The sequence below is a fragment of the Tupaia chinensis genome, unplaced genomic scaffold (assembly GCF_000334495.1).
Source record: "Tupaia chinensis unplaced genomic scaffold, TupChi_1.0 Scaffold149798_1, whole genome shotgun sequence".
NCBI lineage: Eukaryota > Metazoa > Chordata > Mammalia > Scandentia > Tupaiidae > Tupaia > Tupaia belangeri.
Window position 1 is genome coordinate 1,417,063 of NW_006209642.1, and position 23,195 is coordinate 1,440,257.

At 39.3% G+C, this 23,195-nt stretch overlaps 1 protein-coding gene across 1 annotated transcript; it reads right to left on the reverse strand.

Annotated features, from left to right (window-relative positions):
* Positions 1-823: 823 nt before the first annotated feature.
* Positions 824-13,583, reverse strand: GJA1 (gap junction protein alpha 1). The gene is made up of 2 exons (XM_006171536.3): positions 13,386-13,583; positions 824-2,842 (listed from the first exon to the last, which is right to left on the reverse strand). The coding sequence occupies exon 2, from the start codon at positions 2,824-2,826 to the stop codon at positions 1,678-1,680; it is 1,149 nt and encodes a 382-aa protein (XP_006171598.1). The 5' UTR covers positions 2,827-2,842; positions 13,386-13,583; the 3' UTR covers positions 824-1,677.
* Positions 13,584-23,195: the final 9,612 nt, after the last annotated feature.

Below are 23,195 nucleotides of genomic sequence, written 5' to 3' on the forward strand. Positions count from 1 at the left end.
ACAGTAGTTCTACATGGAATGTCAAACAAATTTAGTATTTTTTTCATGTACAAAACTGTTTATGTAGCTGACGTGCAAGAATGAAAGTATGATACTCAGAATTTCACCAATCATCTTTGATGAATTTTAAAAATGTATTTGCAGACACTGGTAGATGTCTTTAGCATGTAGTTCAAATAAATTAGTTACATGTGTACTACTGAAACATCTTTCAACCTCTCTTGCATTCTGCATAAAATTTTAGTGCAAACACCAAAGTTGCTGGTCACTCCAAAAGACTGTCAAACTCATAATAGAATATAAGTTCTAAATTAATGTGTATTAAGAGGACAAAACCAAAAATACCAGTTACTGTGAAATTCATTTAGGCACACTTAATAGTCCATTCTAAGCATTTCTTCTAAGTCTCTCACATTAATGACTAAAGCCTGTTTACAGTACTAAAAGTCTATCATTCAAGCATCGATGATTACATTTCAGAAAAAGGAAATCATTCATTTCAGTAATAGCATTACTGCTATATTCTAAAACAAGAGAAAAAAAAAGAGAAAGAATTATAATTAACAAAACCAATATCCATAATAGGATACATGGGAAAAAAATTGTAGGAAAAAAATAAAAACAAAAGTGTGCTTTACTTTAAAAAATTATAAATGTAAACACCACATTGGCCCACACCACAACATCCATGAGAAAGGTTCAAATTTGAACACCATGTGTGCATTATTTTCAATCTGTGTTTGTGAGTTTATACTGCATCTGCTTGTACCAATATATGAAAATAAAACATACTCTTCCATACACATACACACACAAGTGATTGTTAAATATTAAGCATGGCTTGCTTCCCTGACTCTAACTCAAAAAAATGTTAAATGACATCCCAACTGTCTTAAAAATGTTTAGAGAAACCATTAAATGAATGTGAATAGTAGTTGAGGAATGATCAAAAAGTGATGGTAATGATATGATGCAGGTGGATGAAAAAAGAATGCATATAGAATGCTGAGATTTGCAAATGCATGGAAAACCTTTTTCTGTGGGCCTTGTCTGAATGTTTAATGATACCAAAAATAAAACATATAGTAGTACGAGTCTACTGACACCTAGAGGGTCAGGCCTAGAAAGCTGCCCTTCAAAGTGCAAATTTTAATATTGGAATGTCTTAGCAGGGACATTAAGGACTATCCTCCCATCTGCTTTTGTTGTTGTTGCAAAGAAAAAAGATGTTCAGGGAGTATATATTCCTGGCTTAAGTTATTTCGGTTTCTTGGTAAAACAAAAAATACATATATATTTAGCCACTGTTATCACCCACTCTTTCACATACACAGAACCATTCTTAGGGGTGTCAGGAGGCAGTGGGGGCAGGGTGGTGAAGAAAAAGCCCTTACCTATGTATCACTTAATGGAACTCTTATTCAGAATTTAAGTTCTTTGAATCCACTACATTAAATATCAACATGTACCTCTCAGATCCCCTCCCTCTCCACCCACCTACCCCAGACACCCCCAATGAACCTAGGTATCCTAAAGTCTTTGTGTTTTCTAAGCCTCATGACTGAGGCTGTTGAGTACCACCTCCACTGGAACAAAATTAACACCTAAGGTGCACTTTCTATAGCACCTTTGCTTCATCCCCACGTTGAGTGGAATCTTGATGCTCTCAACCCTGTATTAGATCTCCAGGTCATCAGGCCGAGGTCTGCTGCTGGCGCGACTGCTGGCTCTGCTTGAAGGTCGCTGGTCCACAATGGCTAGGGGCTGTAGTTCATGTCCAGCAGCTAGTTTTTTAGAATTCTGGTTATCATCAGGGAAATCAAAAGGCTGTGCATGGGAGTTAGAGATGGTGCTTCCTGCCTGCCCCATTCGGTTTTGTTCTGCACTGTAATTGGCCCAGTTTTGTTCACTTGCTTGCTTGTTGTAATTGCGGCAAGAAGAATTATTTCTGTCGCCAGTAACCAGCTTGTACCCGGGAGGAGACATGGGCGAAAGGGGAGCAGTTGGTGAAGAGCAGCCATTGAAATAAGCATATTTTGGAGATCCACAGTCTTTAGAGGGGCTCATTGGGCCAGTGGTAGCATGGTAAGGATCACTCTTGCCCTTCACACGATCCTTAACACCCTTGAAGAAGACATAGAAGAGTTCGATGATATTCAAGGCAAGAGATACCAGGGACACCACCAGCATGAAGATGATGAAGATGGTTTTTTCAGTGGGACGAGAGAGGAAGCAGTCCACTTGATGTGGGCAGGGATCTCTTTTGCAAGTGTAAACAGCACTCAGGCTAAAGCCATAGATGTACCACTGGATCAGCAAGAAGGCCACCTCGAAAACAGACTTGAAGAGGATACTGATGATGTAGGTTCGCAGCAAGCCTCCTCGCATTTTCACTTTGCCATGCTCTTCAATACCATACTTAAACTTCTTTATTTCAATCTGCTTCAAGTGCATCTCGACATTGACCCCATCAGTTTGGGCAACTTTGAGTTCCTCCTCTTTCTTGTTTAGTTTCTCTTCCTTTCTCATCACATAAAACACATGAGCCAGGTACAAGAGTGTGGGTACAGACACAAATATGATCTGCAGGACCCAGAAGCGCACATGAGAAATTGGGAAAGATTTGTCATAGCAGACATTTTCACAACCAGGTTGTTGAGTGTTACAACGAAAGGCAGATTGCTCATCGCCCCAAGCTGACTCAACTGCTGTCCCCAGAAGCAGGATTCGGAAAATGAAAAGGACTGACAGCCACACCTTCCCTCCAGCAGTGGAGTAGGCTTGAACCTTGTCGAGGAGCTTGCCTAAGGCACTCCAGTCACCCATATTGCTTGGGTACCACCTGAGAAGAAACAGAAGACAATTAAATGATCACAGATTGCAAATTACTAGTTTAATATTATAGTCCCTTTAAATGACAGGCAAAAGATTGCAAAAGACCTCATATTTTTTTTTGCATTATTTCCCCTAAAAAAAAAAAAAAGTGCAAATACTTCATGTCCCATTCTCCTCTCACAAAGATGTCTTATATATTTTTTTAAGAATATTAAGAAGCAACAGAGAGCTTTCCATGCACGATTAGAAAAACCATACTATATGTGATAAAGATGTACAATAATTAAATGTGAATTTTTAAAAAAGTAAGCAACAGAGCCTACATGGCCGAGACTGAATTGCAATCTTAACCTGCAAAGATGTATTACTTGTTCAATCACTGTTTTACCATGTGACTTGAGAAGCTGTCTGTGTTAAGGACCTTTGCTTATTTTACTTGTCTGATAAATGAGGACAGTTCTTGCTTGGTAACCCTGAGTCTGGATGCATGCCCAAGCAAAATGCTGATGTATGTTACTCAAAGAATAGGTATCTAAGAACCGAAGTAAAAATGCCGATGAGCACACGCACACACACACACTCTTCTCAAACTCTGATAATAATATATATATCATTTATTCCTAATTTTATTCTGAAATGTTTCTCCAAGGCATATCAAGTGCAATTTGTACATACTCTACATTATAGTTATGTCTGCTTTCCAGTTTCTTCATAAGCAGTGACTTATGTGGCTTTTAAGTCTGTCCTCTGCCCAGAGGGGAAAAAAAATAGATCGTTCTGAAATATACCATTTTAACACAATGTGTCATTATGTGCAGAAACTTTCTTTCAAAAACAAAGACTACATAAATACACATCACAATTCAAGTAAAAGTTCCATTTGTCTCAGTATTACTTATATACTTATAGCCTGAGAAATAAAAAATGGCTACTTCAGAATGTTTTCTCAACCAAAAAAAAAAAAAAATCATTGTTTTGATTGTACACTTTACAGTTCCTTTTGAGTTTAATCTTTCCACTTATGCATTCTTCTTTTTTTTTGTATATATGTGCCAGAGAGTAGGTGCTCTTGCCAGAGAGAGACAGAGAGAAGGAAAGTGAGAAAGCATTCCCATGGGGATGCTCACACTGCCATCCCTTCTCCATCTCTCCCTTCCTTTGAGCTTTCGGGCACACACACACATGTCCAACTTTTTCCTCAAGACATCAGGTCTGGAATTCGAACCACGCATTCAGCCACATAGGATCCGTCTGCCTCAACCATAAGGCTACAGAGTTGGTCCTCTACTTAAGTTTTGATCAGTTTTAAACCTAGGACTTCCTCATTACTGGGGATGAGAAAAAAACCTAAGTCTATAGAACCGAAAGGCGTTCCAAAAGTTATTTAGTTCAATCTATCTTAATTGATAGTCTTCTATTTAACTGATGAAAATGAAGGTTTTGAGGGTACAAGAAATATTTGGCTGTTAGTAGAGCGAGAAGACTTAACTCCCAAGCTAAGACTTCCCATTGTATCACACTGGATATTAACGTATAGTATGGTTATGCTAAAAGCTAGAAAAAAATGCTTCTGTGCTTTGATATAGACAACCTTAGCAAAGGCTCATCACAGCTGAGAAGACAGAATAACATGACACATGGCAGGCATAGAGAATACAGAGCTAGTTTTCAGCAGAGTAGTAATTGGAGGGTTTAGAAAAGGATGAAGTAGTCAAAAGATTATTTAATAATTAAAAATACCAAAGCAAAGACTTTCTAAGAGCTTAGGAATGAATTCTAAATAATGTCACTAAAAGTAGGATTATGTAGGCTTCTTAGAAATATGCACACTATCTGAATTTAAAGGAGTTGCCCATCTGGTGTTGAACTACAAGCTGTATTCCCCTTGTATAAAGTAAATGAAATTCAGGGGAGTCTTCCCCACTACACAACATTGCATTTCTAATGACTGCATCCTTGACTATAGATAGAGGCCATAAAAAGAAATAAAATAAATCGGACCTGGGATTCCCTGGATGAAAAATAGAAGAGATGGCTGATCCATAAAGCTATGCTAAGAACCAGCCATTTAAACTATCAGTCAGTGGGAGTCTTTGATAACAGCCCAATGGTGTTAAAGAATGGTGAAATAAGAGTGGGAGGTAGGCAGGCCAGTTTTCTATTACCTTTTTAAACAAATGATGCTGGTGGCCATTCAAAAAGGAGCTTGGGCCAACAGGTGGTGTTGAGGTTAAAGGATTGGATCTTACATGGCCGACTCTGATTTGAGTCCCAGTTCAAGGGCTTGAAAAACATTCTGGGTACGTGAGTGTATGCCCAAAATCTCGAGAGACTGGAGAAAACAGATTGTGGCATGGCCATCACCCGTAGGGGGGTAATTTATCACTTGCACTGTCTCTCTCTCATTCTCTCTCTCTGTGTTTCTCCAGCAAACTCATGTGCCCTACAGCATACTAAAAGGGAGCATCTCTTCTACCTTTGGAAAGGACCGTTTTAGATTCTGAAGTGACAAGTTATTGTAGAAAGTGAGACTGATGTATGAAAGGAGCAGTCAAGCAAAAACAAAAGCTTGTAGGGTTGACAAAGAGCATTAAATAAATAGTCAAGAGAAGGATTGAAATGAAAGGGAGTAATTTTGCCTTGATGGACAGTTTGATAGTGACAAAATAAAAAAAAAAAAACCAACCCTATAATTTAACAGAAAATACTAGACTGGGAATGAAGAAGTACAGCCGAGGGTCAAACAAACAGAATATTTGGAGCTATATCAATAGACAGTTTCTATGTGATGATGTGTAAATTGGCTCTAATTCTGTTTGTAAAGAATTACAATATTTTGCCAGTGTCATCTGCTTTTGCTCAGCTATTTCAGTTGTTGGGGGAAAAAACAAGTATAAAATGATAAACATACATTACATTGCATTTATGTGGTGATAGAACTTAAGACAAACCTAAGATGTTTAGAAATACGACTGAGTATGGCAGAAGTTACCCTTTTCATAAGTGTTTCTTGGTTATTTAAAGCAAAATACGGTTATATAGATGTTTGTGGCAACTCACTACTAAGTTTCTTTACATTCAATGGAAGATAAAATTTTACTTTTATACAATCCCTAGGTTTCACTCAAGTCCTACACCGTGCCATGCCATGGGAACTGGGTCACTGGGCAGTTCTCTAGGTAGCTATCCGTTCTTTTCCAATATATCAGCAATTTAATCGTGAAGCTGTCTTTTCTTCAAGCACGGACACAGTTGTTATTTGCATTAATGAGCTACACTTTTTCATCTGGATAAGATATAAATTATACAATTGGCGAGCTGGTATCCTGTAACATGTAGACACCTGTCCATATCATTATCATGGAGACGTCAAATAATGTTTAATGTGACAATTTATCTTGTGACTCTTAAGAAGTGACAAAAAATAGTTACCTTCTTTTGGTAGTTGTTCATTTTGCCATTAATCTAAGTTCTATCAACCAATTTGACCTCTGTCTTCCCCCTTCCATCCCATATTTTTATTTTCCTAAGTCTCAGTTGAAAAATTAATGTCCTTTTATAAGGAAATAACATATGTGTAATGTATGTTATAGAGTCTCTATATTTTTAAAATTTATATTTAATAAATATGGCATTTTTTCCATACTGTGTTCTGCCTTTATATTCACCAGTAGAAAAGAGGCATTAATATTTATTTGATACTTGGAAAAAAATCAAGACAGCTAAATATATAATGCACATTCACATTGAAGTCCACATCTATGTTTCCAAATCAGAGCTTTATATGCAAACCACTCTCCAGGTCAAGGAGCTGTGCACAGTTCTAATTAGGAATAGCTTAGGAACAGCAGCTAGACCACTCTTCTCTTGCCTTCCTTGTACCATGTAAGATCACATTTTTCATCACTCTTCATGACCGTCTAGGCTAGATACTCCAAGATAATCACCCGAGGACCCTCCGGTCCTTTTTCAGTGGTTCCTGAACTGCATCACAATCATTTGGCAGTGTTAGAAACATACACTCCTGGGCCAGCTCTGTAGCCTAGTGGTTAAAGGAGCCAGATCCATGGCCAGTTGTGATTCTAATCTCACCCCAGGAATATAAAAAACACATCAGGTATACATGTGTGCACGTCCCAAGTCCCCAAAGGATGGAGAAATGTAAGAAAAGAGATTGCGGAATGATCTCAGCCCAGGGATACTTTGTCCTTACTTTCTCTTTCTCCCTCACACATGTGCGCACTGGCAATGAAAAAAAAAAAAAAGAAAGAAAGAAAGAAAAGGAAAAAAGAAGAAGAAGGAAGAGAAAGAAGAGAAAGAAGGAGGAGGAAGAGAAAGAAGAGAAGGGAAGAAGAAGGAGGAGGGAGGACAAGGAGGAGGAAGAGAAGGAGGAGGCGGAAGAAGAAAAGAAGAAAAGAAAGAAAGAAGGAGAAGAAGGAGAAAAGAAACAGACATACACTCCAGAACCTTGCTAGTCTGAAAGAGTCTCTATTCCTGGAGGTAAACTCTGGAAAATCAGGGATTTGCTTTGTTTTGGTTTTACTTTTTTAAACAAATGACCCAGGTGTTCTGAAGTTAATATTTCAGGCTAACAGGCAAAATGGTTTCTTGACATTTCTAGTGCTTTCTTGCTGAAAATATTTTAAGCAGAGGAATTGTCAGGATACCAGAAAGTGACAGTGTCTAAAGACCCTAGGAGTCAAACCTGAGGAGCAGCAGCTTTGGGTACCTAGAAAATGAGCACACCCTCCCTTCTGTAGTCCTGGGTCACTCTCTGCACCTCCATCTGCTGCTACCTGAGCACAGAAGGACCTACATTTTTCTCTAAATTATTTTTGACTCTCCCTTTTGCTAAAGCCTTAAAAACTGAATCACTGTGCCAAAGCTGCACTCAATTCTCTCCATGTTGTTAATATCCTAACAATTATTAGAATTAGAAAATATTTCACTTTCAATTTTAAAAATCTTCCCAAGAGACAACCATTAAGAGTTGTGGTGTTTTTCCTTCTCATGTTTTTCTTTACCTTTTACAAGAATCCCTGTCCCTTACAATAAATGACGTTGAGCTCAGTGTGACATACAATTCTTGTATACTTAAAACAGTCAGATGTTCTTTTATGGCAATATTCATATGTATACATAAATAAGGGAGCCCACATTCAGTCTATCAGCATGAACAATAGGCACTATCTTCAAAACGCAAACAAGACCATGACCACTTCTTCCCACTGCCCTTGCTCTTAGCCTGATCTCAGACATCATCATCTCTCTTTCAAGTGTCATGTTGGTAGCCTGATCATCCTGCTTGCCAATTTATTCTCAAAGCAAACAGGCAGTCTTGAAAAGGACAAACCAACAAGGGCCAGGTGGTGGTGCAGTAGTAGCTCAACTGGATCCACAAGGAAAAGATCCTGGGTTCGTGTCATGGGACCTACCTGCACCTGTGATCCAGGATAGCTGACTGAGGACAGAGTGCAAACTGAGAGCCTGTTGGGGTCACCTCTTCCTCCTTCCCTCTCTTTCTCCCTCTTAAATAAAACAAATCGACACCCTGCTCTGCTTTAATCTGCTGAGTAATCCGCATGGCTCATTTCCTCGCTTGTTTCAGGTCTCTCTTCATCAGTCAACTTTCCTGACCAAGTATGAAACAGCAACATCCTATCCCCCGTCCTGTCATTTCCTATCCCCTTTGTCCTAGTTTTGTTGTTGTTGTTTGTTTAAGCCCTTAGCTCTACTGAACACGGTATAGATGTATTGGTTTACTGTCTGTGTCTCTCTATGAGAAGGATATGCCTAACTGGAATATGCACTCTGCAAGGGAGTGGGTTTTGTCCACTGCTATATCCCTAGTGCTTAAAAAAAAAGAGATGCTCCATCAGTATTTGCTAAATGAATTACATGGGGCAAAGAAAGAAGAGGCACCAGGTTTTGCCAGTTTTCTTGGACTATCTTCATGGAATTCTCTTCATTGTCATTATATCTCTCCAACTTCTAAAGTTTTAAATTAATTTAAAAGGGGACGTCATGGTAGAAAAGCATTGTCGGATCTCATACTATTAAATTTTCAAGTGACAATTGCTGAAAGAGAGAAGAGCTTGCTGAAATAACACAGTGCACATGATTCCTGGGTAGACAATAGGACTGAATACATTTTTTAAGAAGTCTTTTTAACAAAGAGCTTCTTGAATTTATGCAATGGCATTGTAATAATGGTTAGGATTCTTGCCAGACTGCACAGGGTGCCATGGATATTACTCAGTTTTATTGTTACGCTGTTGCAGGTTAAGATTTTCTTTAAAACCCACAACCTGTGCTATTGTCCCCCAGTTCTGGGTATCGGAACTCTCAAGCACCCAATTATACTGTAGCTAAGGACACTATTGTGAGAAGAAACAACCTACGCTATCTCAAGAAGAAATGGCCTGTTTAAATTGTACTTATTCTAAGAGTGGCCAATGTGGGTGAAGGTTAGGACTCGGGAAAGAACGTTGGATATTAACACTGGTGAATGTAATGTACTCTCAGCCTACACCTGTAGCTCAATGATTTGAATCCGGAACCATAGAAAACACTTCTAGTTCAGATAATAGCCCATCTTTGCCTCTGTATTTATACCTGAGTAGTTAGCCTAACTCTGTGGTACATCAAATCTAGTCTATGTAAACATTTAGTCTATTTAAAATTCTGCCTAATAGTTCTCTGACTATTCTTGGATTCTTTTGTAAAGTTTAATACTCTTATGCTATTTCATGTGTGGCACTGATCTGTTTAACAGGGTGAGTTTTTGTTTTTGTTTGTCTGTTTGTTTGTTTGTTTTCCAGGAGTTTGGGGAGTGGGAGACAACAAAAACCACCAGCAAGTTTTTCTTTCCCTGACCGTCACCACTCATCAGCCAGGCAACCCACGGCAGCCTCTACAGAATAATGAGGTGAGACAGGGAATGAGCGGCGATGGACCACATCCAAGGAGATGATGCCCACCCATGAGACGATCCCCTCCCCACTTCAACAGCAATTACTCAGGTCCTCCGGCTAAAACAGTTTCAGGTTAATTTAGGGATGTCAGAGCCAAAAGTTGCAGGTTCAAAACCATGACCTTCAATTGTGATCCGAGAAACTTCGGAAGCATATTTCTACCAGTTACGGGTGTTCCCCCTCCTGCACCCCATTTTTATTGCAGAGCTTGTTATTGTGCCACCACATAAACACACACTTAGGACCCTCACAAATAAACTGATCAGGAACAGTCTATTTACTTCAGCAAGCTCTGAATGAGGTAACTCATGTGTGTGAAGCTCTTAGTAAGAGCTCAATAAAATTTAGCAATTGTTCTTTAAAAGATCTTTAGATATAGCTTTTTTATTTCTACTTTTTGGCATCTCTTCTTTAGCAAAATAGCAACTAAGAAATGATTAACACAAACACATTTTCTTAAAATTTACGTATTTAACCACATTGGGATATGAAATCTATGGAATTTCAAAAAAAACCACTGGATACGTAGGAAAAAAACAAGCATGGTTTGAATTTTGGGAAAAGACAGTCAGTATCCTCATAGCTAACTGATGAATTTAGACAAGCAAAGTAAAGAATTATGGCAATTTTTTCAAGAATCAGAGAGAGAGAGAGACAGAGAGAGAGAGAGAGACTAATCTCCTATGGAGAAACTCTGGAGCCTTTTCCCCCCTAAACTTGAATTATCCGTATGGCATATTGACATTAATGATAAACAAGACAACTACCTTTTCTTCCCCAAGCTTAGCTGGTAGGAGTGGACAAGCTTCAGCACATCAGTTCCAACAACTGAGAGTTTGGAAGGAAAGTCAGAGCACCAGGAAAGGTGGAGTAGAAGGTATTAATCACGGGTGACTCCTATTATTCCCTTCCCTCGGGGTATCATATATGAAGCCTGCTTTGGAGTTACACCTCTGGATAGTATAAAACAAAGAAATGCAGGAATTGGAGACATCTAAATAATAACACAACTCTCACTCTCTGAAAACACGCCCTTTCACATGCTTGCTTGATATCATTTCCCATAAAGGATCAGCGCGGGCAGAGATCACAGCCGTAAAGGGCGAGAAACTGCGTGGATGAGGATGAGGCAGCTGTGGTGATAAACTGCAGAAGGTATTAGACAAATGTGGGGCATGTTTGGACAGGGAAGAAAGTGGGAGTGAAGCACTGCTACCTGTTTTCCAGGCAAAGGACAGGGGACCACTCTACCCTCACCTTGGAAAGGACAAAGCAATCAGGCCTTGGCCTTGGGGGCGGGGGCATGGTGCACTCACTCGGAATTCCACACACTGCCAGGTCTGACTGTTCTTTCCCTGGCCAGATTCTGCTTCACTCGGTTGGGCCTACCCAGAATTAATCACTCTTCCTGGAAGGGATCTTATAACTGGCATATTTCAATCTTGGGAGTGGGTTGTTTTATGAGATCCCTGTTTTACTACAGGCGTTTATTTTCAGCAGTCCTGTACAAAAGCAAAAACCAGACTTCCTGGCGAGACACTTTTGGGCGATTTCAAGTGTGCCCAATTTTTGGAGGGCGAGAGGCAGCATCTTGTCATACTACTAACCTGGATCGGGGAAGCAAAAGAAATTAAACGCCCCTCCAGAGAAGCCGTGTCTATGTTCACAACATCTTATAACTCCCTCTTCTCACCCTCACTTTGTATCTCTGGAAAGAAACAGAAGCAGCCTTTGGGTGAGGGTGGGCATGACGTGGGTTAAGGGGGTGCTTGCTGATAAGCTTTATCAGAGATGCTCAGCAAACATGTGATCTGGAAGTAACCGGGGATCGTGGGCGTCCATTTGCTGGGAACACCAAGTCTGAGTTTCCGAATCCCGTACGGATTTGCCTGGAGACACGTCATTAACTCGAGGCATTTTTCATGAAGGGTCTTCTTTTCCTCTCCCTCCCGGGCCAAGGAAGGAACTCCAGCCCCGCCTCATTCTTGGGAAGTTTCAAGAACTTCAGGAGAGTTACAAGTGCAGTTTAAGCACGATAATTCCCAGCCCTCAGCTTTCCTTACCAACGCCTGCAAAGTACAATTTAACAACCTGAAGAGAAAAAGAGGACACTGCGGATGAGGGGGAGAGGGGTGGGAAATTAGATTGACAAGTTTAATTAAATCAATCGTTAGTTCTCTCACCATTTGGCGTGTCGCCCATCCCCTCCCACCCTCCGACCCCACCTCTGTTCAGAGGCGGAACTCGGACCTGCGCAGGGGTTGACTTGAAAGGATTTGAGGCAAACATCTCAAAAACCCGGAGGCGCAGGCGGCGAAAGCGCCTGGGGGGTGGGGTGGGGGGGCTGAGGGCTGCTAAGATGGCCCCAGATCCGATCTCCCGGCCCCTGGCCTCGGCAAAGCTTTCATTTTTATTTGCTTTTCAGTGTTCTCTGCTGCAAATGCTTGAAGCTGCAGGGTCGCACCAAGAATTTAAACTAATTACTTCAGTCTGTGGATTTAGACAGGACAGAGAAAATCCTTATCGGGCACGGAAGTGTATGGTCGCATTGATGGTTAACAGAATGCATGCTACCGATAAGAGCATTTTAAAAACTGAACCCCTTAACTTAGCAGCGTCCTCTGCCTACTGACCGGCACCCTGAGATCGCCGACTAAAAACATTGCCCCAGCGCTCTGAAGCCTTGCGGGTTCGCAGGCGGAGGGGTGGGGGTAGGGGGTTAGTGCTCTCTAAAGCGCTGTTTAAGAAAAATGTTCCCGGTTCTTTCTAGGAGCTCCCGTTTGAGGAGATTTTGGAAACGCACCCTGGCGAACACTCTGTTCTGTTCTAATGCTCTGGATGTAACCAGCCACCAGCCATTCAAGGTCTCATCTCCTGAACTGCCAACGTGGTGGGGTAAAGGCTGGCTCTCCTGGGAGTCTCAAGTCTTTCCTTAGAGTTTGCTAACTTAACGTAACTGTGTACTGTTGATTTACAAACCTGGACATCCGTACTGAGTTTGATACCTTTTGTTTAACGAGAAACATTCTAGCAAGAAACCACGTGGAAGTCAAGTTACCTCAAGATTTAACAAAGCACTTTGTTACAAAAGAAGTTTGCTTGGCAATCGGGATTTCCATATGAAAAGGCAGTGAAGTGGACGCTACTACTGGAAGCGCTAAGCAAATTTGCACTTTGATTTTTGTCGGGTTGTCAGTCAAAAACCCAAACTCGGGCCCTTAGCCCTCCCCACCCCACCCCCCAAAATTACAAAGCACCTACACTATTACTGATTACAAATAAATAAATGGTACTCTAAAACAAAGAACCAAATACCCAGCAAACTAGTTCTTTATTCTAAAAGGAAAGGTTTGAGCCTTTTACCTGTGGCATAATTACTAGAAACTTTTTTTAACAGTTAAAATACAGATACTCCGTACATTCCATTTTAACTTTAAAACTACAGATACACTTTCAAATTCATCATTCCATTTACAGTATCATAAGTCTAAGTTACATTTAACACACTTACAAACTTTAGAAAAGTTTTACTTGTAGAAAAAGAAACTAGTAGAGTGTTTTTTAAAAAAAACTTACTCTTTCGCTTAAAAGAAGTGAAGTAGGCACGCCAAGTGATTGAACTTCTTGGAGGATGAAGTAAAATGAAAAGACAAGTTCAGGCACTCAGACCTGTCTATTTAAAGTTTAAAACTCTGCTGCTGTTTGGTACTTTCCTCACGCCTTCCCCCTAATGAAAGAAAAGTGCTGATACCTCGTAAAAGCTTTTTTCTAACTTGGAGCACAGAGCTTTTAAAAGTTTCAAGCCACTGACTCAACTAGGAGGTGGGGCTAGAAGAAAGGGGTGGGAAAAGGGAAAGGCGGGGAGGAGGTGGGGAGGAGGCTGGTGAACTGGAAGGGTGGGGGCAGAAGAGAAGAGAAGAGGAACAGCCAAGTCAAGAAGTCTTCGTTTAAACTTGCTGATGAGATCAAATAAAATAACATCAGACACGGGAATGCCACTACTGGGAAGTTGCTCCTTGGGAGCAAAAATGACTGGTTTTAATGCTTGTTTCACCACAAGACCAGGGATAATGAAACATTGTATGTCTTACAACAGGACAACATTGTCTAAAATTAAAAAACAAAAAGAGTAAAGCAAAACCTTTTACACTGTGTCAGTAATGGTAGAAGAGTATAACCAGTGCAAACTTGTTTCATATTGGGCAAGGTGCGAAGTTACAGGTGGGAGTGAGTGACCTATTCAGTGATCTAATTCCCTTCCTTTTCATTGAAGTAGGGACAATTAACAAAGGAAATGGTGGAAATGGGACATATTTGGTGGTATGCCCATCTTCAATCCAATTGACAATTCCTTGACACTTTGGGTTTTTACTTTTTCTTTCTTTTTCTACAAGCAAAACTTTTCTAAAGTTTGTGTGTGTGTTCAATGTAACAGGCTTACGATACTGTAAATGGAATGATGAATTTGAAAGTGTATCTCTAGTTTTAAAGTTCAGCGAAAAGGTACACATGTGTATATGCACACACACATATGTACTTTGCATATATAATATATTTTGTTTGACTCTGAAATGTCGATATCTGACCTTTACCATAACTCCAAGAAACTGAAAATGTGTAGTATTTCTGTCTTAGTCATGCCAATGCACTAAAAACTAAATCCGTACGGATTTAGTGGAGATTTTTAAACCAAATATATGCTATAGATGCCTTCTACGTGAAGTTGACATTAAATGCATTCTAAAACTATTCAATCTTCAATCCACTTTAGGAATCTCTGACCCTCTGAAGCCCATTGGAGAGTTTCCTGCTCAATGGCTTTAGAGCTGGGCGTAAAATCTTTATGTGCTTCACTACGTCGTCCATGGCTGTCCCTCTTTAGGACTCTGCATTAGGGTTTATAATGGCCTGAGTCATGTGGCCTCGTTCTTAGTGGGCAGCTCTTCTGAGGACTCCCGAGATGCCATAGCAGAGGACTGTGGTAGGACAGTTCCCCATAAACAGGCTTCAGTGATGCACCTCAGATTGGGCAAGGATATCTCTTGGTCATTATTTTCTGCAAACAAAGCAAACCCATTCAGCCTTAATATTCCTAGCCCTTTTCTCACGAAGACAAATACCAAGAAAAAAAAAAAAAGGATGGCAAATAGTTCCTGGAAGATACTCTTCCCTAAATATGCTTTCACTGAAATGAGTAATAAAATATCTTTTGAAATGTTGCACTTATAAGGCAAGATTTTGCTCTCTCATTTGTCGGCTTTCCTATTTCCAGACATTTTTCTCTAAAGGAAGGGGGGGGGGATTATGTTACAGAAGTAGGAATTATATTCTGACTTGCAAGTTTTCAGTTCACCGACTCATAACTGTTATTTTGGTGTTTTGTTTGTATTTTCCTCTCTTATTTGAATGAGTCTATGATGTTGTTTCAAATGAAAGCTGTTTTATTCAATTCAGAACACATTAATAAAAATATATGATTCATTATTTTTATTATAAGGAATTCTATTTTCTTTTTAATTTTATCTACTTATTTACTTCTGTCAGAAGGTGTGTATGTTCACCAGAGACAGAGAGAAACAGAGACAGAGTGGGAAGAAGGAGAAAGTACTCTTCACCATGAGGTATGGTGAGCCCTTCTCCTCCATTACTCCATTCTGTCAAAATATGGGGGACGCATGCACTGAATGTTTTCGAATTGCTGAGTCTTGTCTCTGTGGAAGGCACACAGCTCTCTGAGGAATGAGGGACAGTCAGGGACAGTTCCTGTCTTCTGCAGGACTTCTCTAGGCTTCGCCATAAACCAGGCTTTATGTTTTATGTTTTATCCATGGTGCCACTACATATTTTGAGAGGTGCACATCATTGGCACAATGGAGGATAAAATATTTTTCATAATTTTGAGATTTCTTAGTATGAGAACCAACCACACTTTCACATTTTTACCTTTGTTTCAAAATACCAACTCATGAAATTTTAAGAGATGAATGTCGTAATTTTTTAAAGGACTTTACATCTACCTTATGTTCAAACTGTTGGATTGCTCTCACCTCAGTAAATAGCATAAACATTTGCAAATGATTGGCTATGAATTGGTAAGAGTTTTTGAAAAGTATTTAATGGTAGATGAATGAGCTTTTTGAACTTGAACTAAAGCACTAGCACTGAAAAAGAAAAGGAAGGAAGAATTATGAGAACTTGATGACAGATTGAATGAGAGGGCAAGGGAAGGGAGGCTGTGGAAACTGATTTTGGAGTTCTGATTGGGAAAATATTACTAATCTAAATGGAGAGATGGAGGAAGGACAGAACTGCTAAAAGAAATATAATAATTTCAGTTTTAAATGTTTTTGTATGAAGAACTGAAATGTCTCAGTAAAGATATCTGACAAGTTAAAACATGGGCTCTGGAAATCGGGTTAAAATTTTTAGAAGATTTGTGATAAACCTTATGGAATTAATGTTTGAAGCCGCAAATTAAGAAAAAACTACCAAGAGATGGGAAATAGGCAATGTGCCAAAAAACAGCACACAGCCTTAGTGGCTTTCCTCATTAAATGTAGACTAAGAAGAACTTCAAAAAGAGGCAGAGGTCCAGCCTGTAGCCATGTGGTCAGGGCTCTGAATCCCACATGGCTGACCATGGAGTTGCGTATCAGAATTGGTGGCTTAGAAAACCATGCAAGGGGGAACCAGCAGTTAGCGTAATGGCTGTGTCGCTGGACTCCCACGTAGTCGACCGCGGTTCATGTCCCGGCCACGGTGGCTTAAAAAAACTCACGCCGGGCACGTGTGCATGCGTGCCCAAGATCCCGAGAGGAGAATGGAGGAGAAGGGATTGCGGCGTGACCATCCCCCCTGGGGGGTGATTTCTCGCTTTCTGTCTCTATGTCTCTCTCTGTCTGTCTGGGGAGCGCATGCGCCCTACAGTGAAAATCTCTCCAAAAAAAAAAAAAAGAAAACCTTGCAAGGCATATGCATGCATGCTTAAAATCCTGTAAGGAGGGAAGAGTGGAACAAAAGGAATTGGGGCCTGACTATGGGTGATAGGGGGGGGATGCTTTCTCTGTTTCACTTGCTCTCTGTTTCTCTCTCCAGTGAATGCACCCCTCTGGCATATTAAAAGAAAAACAACAACAACAAAAATCCGACAACAAAAAATACCCTGCAAATTTATGTCTGGGAAAGAGAAGGGCATTTAAAATATTACAGATGGGCTTATTTGTAAGGAAAATACCACTCACAATGGGGAAGTTGTTAATTTTGAAAAGATAGTTAACTCCTTTAAAATAAGAGTGACTATGGGTCATGAAGAAAAAGTTTTGAGACAGAATGTGGGCCTTGGGAAATCAGGGTTTGAAGGTAATTTCTCAATGTAGGTGATGTTATCAGCTGACTGTGAGATGGGAGTAAGTGAAGAAGGATTGAAAGACTTTCATTCTGGTGGAGGGGGAAATTCAAAGGCAGTTGTAGAATAATAAAAGGACTATGTAAGTATAGGAAGGTCTAGAATGATTTTTGTAATGGAAGAAGGTATTATCTTATAGATTTCCTCTCATTAGCATCAGAATAATCCTTTACATGCATCCCATTTCCTTTTCAACTAATATTTATTTGATAGCAAGGTAGGAGTAAAAGTTCATTTGGAGCATAGTAGTTTGCAAGTTTAGGAATTCTTTACTCAAGGCCAACCCAGTAGCCCAGTGGTTGAGAGCTTAATCTTACATGGCCAACCTCAGAGAATCCCAGCAGGATGGAGAAAAGGAAGAGAAAGGATTGCTGTGTGACCATTCTCCATGGGGAAGGGTGCTATCTCCCTCTATTTGTCTCTATCTTTCTCTGGTGAGTGCACACACACCCTGGGAAGTTTTTAAAAAGGAAAAGGAAAATGCCGTACCCAAATTGTTAAAACCAGCCAGAAGACATAGTGTTGATATGACTTTTTGTTAATTATATTTTGGTTAACTTTATTTCATTCAGAATAAAGAAAATTTCCCATCATATTGCCAACTTGTACTAGAATGCTTTTTCAACACAAATTTCTAGGATCTGACAATTTCCTTTCTGAGAGTATTCACTCAATTGAAAACTTGTTGCCCACTTATTTAGCAGTGTATCCTTCTTGAAAAAGATTTAATAATCAAAGCTTAATTGGACCTGGGTGGAATTTTGATCCATTTTTTTACAGCTTACATTTATCTCCAAGTGAATCTTATTGTGAGGGTACACAGAAAATATTTGTAAAGAGAAGAAAATTTTTTGTTTTGCTTAATTTTGTTGAATGGGAAAGAATCCTAGCTAGTGGATAAATATGTCTTTGGCGCCACCTTCTGTTCAAAGTGAAAATGAATATCGTGAGAAGTAACTGGAAAATCATTTACTAGTTCATGTTTGTTTCATTTCACCTGTTTAATGAAAACTTGGTTAGCTTTTCTGATCATTTGTGAATTTTACATTTATTCATTCTGTAAACATTTATTATGTATCAGGAGCTATGTTAAATGCTAATGAGGATTACTTAGTTTAGTAGTAAAGGGAAAACAGTGTCAGAATAGAACTTGATTCAATTGAGTTTTCTTTAAGGGAATTTTCACAAAGCAAGCAAACAACAGCAAGAAAAAGAGAATATTTGTCCTGTTTGTTTGTCTATTTGTTTTAAAGGAACATGTTCTTTTTCTGTATGGTTCCACAGGGAGGTACTATTTTTAAGAATCCTGCCAATCTCCCCCATTAAGAAAATGACCAGAGAACAAAGTTAAGGAGTCTGGAATCTGAAACTATGGATTTTGCACCTACATTAATTTTGCTTTTGTAAAGAGAAACAACAGTGCATTTGTATTGGTAACAATTCAAATTAATTTTGGCTGCTTGTGCTAAGAATTAACATCTACTGAGGATCATTTAATAAATTTGAAAATATTTTAAGTCAGAGAAAGTGAATATTATTTAATTATATAAAAATCCACTCAGCAAGGCCAGCAGGTGGTGGTTAAGGTGCTGGATCCTATATGGCCAATGATGTAGTTTGAGTTTCTGAGACTTGGTGGCTTGATAAACATGCCAAACACATGTGTGTGTGTGCGTACCCAAAATTCCTAGAAGAGAATGGAAGAGAAGGTATATTAGTGTGCCCGTCTCCCCGGGGTGTGATTTCTTACTTTCCCTCTCTCTCTGTCTCTCTCTGTCAAGTGCATGTACCCTATAGCATGCATGTATGCATGCATAAATAAATAAATATCATTCAGCAAAGTAGTTATCTTTTCAATGTAATCACCATCTTTTTTTTTTTTTTTTTTTTTTTAGTTTTTTTTTTAATTGTAATCCCCTTTTTTTTTTTTTTTTTTTTTTTTTTTTTTGAGATTTTTACTACAGGGCATGTGTGCTTGATGGAGAGACAGAGAGAGAGAAAGTGAGAAATCACCCCTCAGGGGGATGGTCACTTTGCAGTCCCTTCTCCTCCATTCTCCTCTCAGGATTTTAGGCACACATGCACACACACCTGGCATTAGTCTCAAGCTGCCAAGTCTGGGATTCAAACCATAGTCAGCAGGTGAGAATTCAACACCCCAACCACCATGCCACCTGCTGGCCCCCTTGCTGTCATTTTTAAATGTGAGATAACTACACTGAATCAGATGCAGTGAAAATTTCAGAAAATACAGAGGACATTTTAGAAATGGAAATTATTCATTATATGCAAATTTTTCAGACTTAGAAATGTGAATAAATTATTTATAAAATAACAAATACATGCACAAAATTATTTACCTAGTTGTTGAATTGATGCCAAAGAGGGGGGGAAACATTTAGCATTGCTTCAAAAGTTAGCTGAAATAAAAATTCCCGAATGAAATATTTACAATGCTTGGTTATAGCACCACTTACCAAAGTCGTTAAAATGCCTTTCTGTTGTATGTCTAAGTCTGCTTTGGTGCACAGGAAGAGACACCTATGGACAGTTTTATACAGGACATGCCCTTTATGGGCATCGCGGAATTTAAGAGTCGTCATTTAGCATAGCATAAAAGAACACAATTTTTCTAAGAATTCACACATCATAGTAAATATAAATTCTATATGTATTAAAATTTTTAGCTCCTATAGTTCTAAGAATGACAAAATTTAAAAACCCTATTAGACCTTTTTAAAGGAGATTTCTTCGCTTACTATAAATGAGTAGTGATTATAAAAGAGCAGTACTTTATTATTAGATGCTTATTGGTATAGAAAAGAGATGCAAAAATGTTGTAACATGCTTGATAGGTTTGTAAAGTTTCAGTGACTTTCTTTTTTTTATTAATTTTATTTTTATTTTTATTTATTTTTTTTCCAATTTATTTGCATTCATTCACTGTACATCATTACAGCATACAAAATGAGATTTTCCATCCAGAGTACACTGTATATTGTCTCAATCAAGCACATCAACAAACATGTTATTATTAGCAAATGATCTTCGATTTCTTGTTTTCTGTATGTTTTGCTTTTTCCCCCCATCCTTGGTTCCCTCTCTCTTACCCTCTGCCACCTCCTGTTCTCCTCCCACACTGTCTCTGTTATCTATTTCTATACCATTTTCCCCCCAACGTTTTATTGAATCACCAAAGACCCTAATCAATCCAAATACCCTCCTAGCAAACATATGTGACACACACATTTCCATGAGCACAAGTCTAACTTTACACATCCTATAAATTAGCACCTAACTGGGGCTACATATCCTACTGCAGTCATTTAATAGATACAAAAAAAAGTTTCAGGAAAACAAAATGTAAGTCAATTTGCATTCCTTCCCTAGGCATCATCACAGCACACAAAATGCGATCTCCCATCCAGTACACGCTGCATAGTGACTCAATCATGCACATTACAAAAAAAATAAATTTCCACTTCTAGTTGCTAGAATTAATTCCACCCCTCTTTCTGACCCTCTGTCCCTTCCCACCCTCCTCTCACACCACCTCTAGTGTCCAAAATTGTCCTCCATTCCCTTCCCACCCACATTGCATTGATCACACAATTTCCTACATAACCTGACTACTTTCAAAGGTGAGTTCCCTCGTTACTACTAAGAAAACCAGTTTTAACTTAAATCAAAGAACCGCCAAGGAACTTTGCTTAAAGCCCGGAAACAGGTTAGGATTCTGTTCAAATGGTAGGTGCATGAACCTATCAGTCTCATATACTTTTATCTTCTGTTCTGGTTCAATTTTCCTGATTAAATTCTGGGATATAGTATTCAACTCCAGACTTGTCCCTATGATTAAGTTAGCTACTTTCTCAGTTTTTGGACTCTTATTTCCATGTATCTGCGTTTAGTTTTCCTGATACAGCACATCCTTGAGAACTTCTTGGAGGTCTGGTCTGGTGCTGGTAAATTCTTTCAGGTTTTGTTTATCTGAGAATGTTCTTGTCTTTTCTTCCCACCTGAAAGATAATCTTGCCGGATACAGTATTCTTGGCTGAAACTGCTTCTCTCTTAACACTTGGAATATATTTTCCCATTCTCTCCTCGCTTTTATTGTTTCTGATGAGAGATCTGCTGTTAGCCTGATGGGATGTCCTTTGTAGGTAACTTGATGTTTTTCTCTTGCTAATCTTAGTATCTTGTCTTTGTCTGCAGTTTTGGTCAACCTGGCTATAATGTGTCTTGGAGAAGATCTTCTAGGGTTGATTCTATTTGGGGTCCGTTGTATTTCCTGGGACTGGATCTTTGAATGCCTCTCTAGGTTTGGAAAGTTTTCTTGCAGGATTTCCTGGAATAGATTATCAATGCCCTTATGGGTTTCCTCACCTTCTGGAATGCCAATTATCCGGATATTTGGACGTTTGATGGTATCCAGTACTTCTCGCATATTATTCTCAAATTTTTGTGCCATTTTCTCAGCCTTCATGGTGGATTTTTCTAGGCCAGCCATTTTCTCCTCTACATCTGAGATTCTATTTTCTGAATGATCTAGTCTGCTTTTAATGCTTTCCAGGGAGATTTTGACTTCTTGTATTATAGACTTCATCTCTAGCAGTTCGGTTTGAGTCTTTTGTAAAGTGTGTAATTCCACTTTTAGATCTTGCAGGAATTTCCTCATCTCTTGGAACTCGTCAATCTCTTTCTCCTTTCTCTTTAGTAGTTCATTATCTCTCTTCTCTTCCATCTCTGTTAGCTTAGACATTATGAATGATCTGAATTCCTTATCAGACATTTCCATGATTTTCACCGAACTGCTTGTGGATGAAGAGTTACTCTTTTCCCTAGGAGGAGAGAAAATTAAAAATTTGTAATTACTGTTCCTTTTTCAAAAAATAAATCACAAAATATTACCAAAAAAAAAAAAAAAGGGGAAGACAGAAGCAGGGAGAGACAGGAACTGAGAGACAGAGAGAGAAGGGTGGGGGTGCAGAGGGGGGCTCCCTACCGCTAGCTCGTTTGTTGGAGGCTGAATTATTAGTAGAAAGTCTTCATTCCCTTAAAAATCTAGTTCACAGTAGCCACGTGGAACCTTGTTCTGAAGGCCCGCGGCTTCTTCTGCCGCTAGCTCGTCTGTTGGAGGCTGAATTATTAGTAGAAAGTCTTCATTCCCTTAAAAATCTAGTTCACAGTAGCCATGTGGAACCTTGTTCTGAAGGCCCGCGGCTTCTTCTGCCGCTAGCTCGTTTGTTGGAGGCTGAATTATTAGTAGAAAGTCTTCATTCCCTTAAAAATCTAGTTCACAGTAGCCATGTGGAACCTTGTTCTGAAGGCCCGCGGCTTCTTCTGCCGCTAGCTCGTTTGTTGGAGGCTGAATTATTAGTAGAAAGTCTTCATTCCCTTAAAAATCTAGTTCCTCAGTGACTTTCTTTTTAAGAGAACGTTTTTTGTTATAGAGTGTGTGTGTGCGCTCGCTGAAGAGATAGAGAAAAATAGAGAGACAGAAAGTGAGAAATCATCCCCGTGGGGAATGGCCATGCCACAATCCCTTCTCCTTGATTCTCTCAGAATTTTGGGCATGGGCATGGATGCATGTGCGCCCAGCATGAGTTTTAAGCTGCTGGGTCCAGGACTCGAACCGTGGTTGGCTACGTGGGAGTCCAGCAATGTAGCCATTACACCATCTGCTGGTTCCAAGTTCTGATTACTTTTTAATCTCTTGAGAGTCATGTGGTCACTAACAACAAATTAGTTATCTGAAAAATTATGACACATTTTTATATAGAAACTACAAAATACACTTTTTCTATACAAAAATGTGTCATGACTTTTCCAATGACCCAATACTTGAGGGCAAGTTCAGCCCAACATGAAGGCAGAACATCATTACCCCTGAGGTATAGTTAAGGGCTTTCAAAGTTTTTTCAGACCAAAATCATCTCCCCCAAGTGGTTTCCTATGGAGGCTAAATTCTTTACTATTCC

Excerpts from the sequence above, each read along its gene's own strand:
- GJA1 (XM_006171536.3), bottom strand. The coding sequence starts at position 2,826 with ATGGGTGACTGGAGTGCCTTAGGCAAGCTCCTCGACAAGGTTCAAGCC.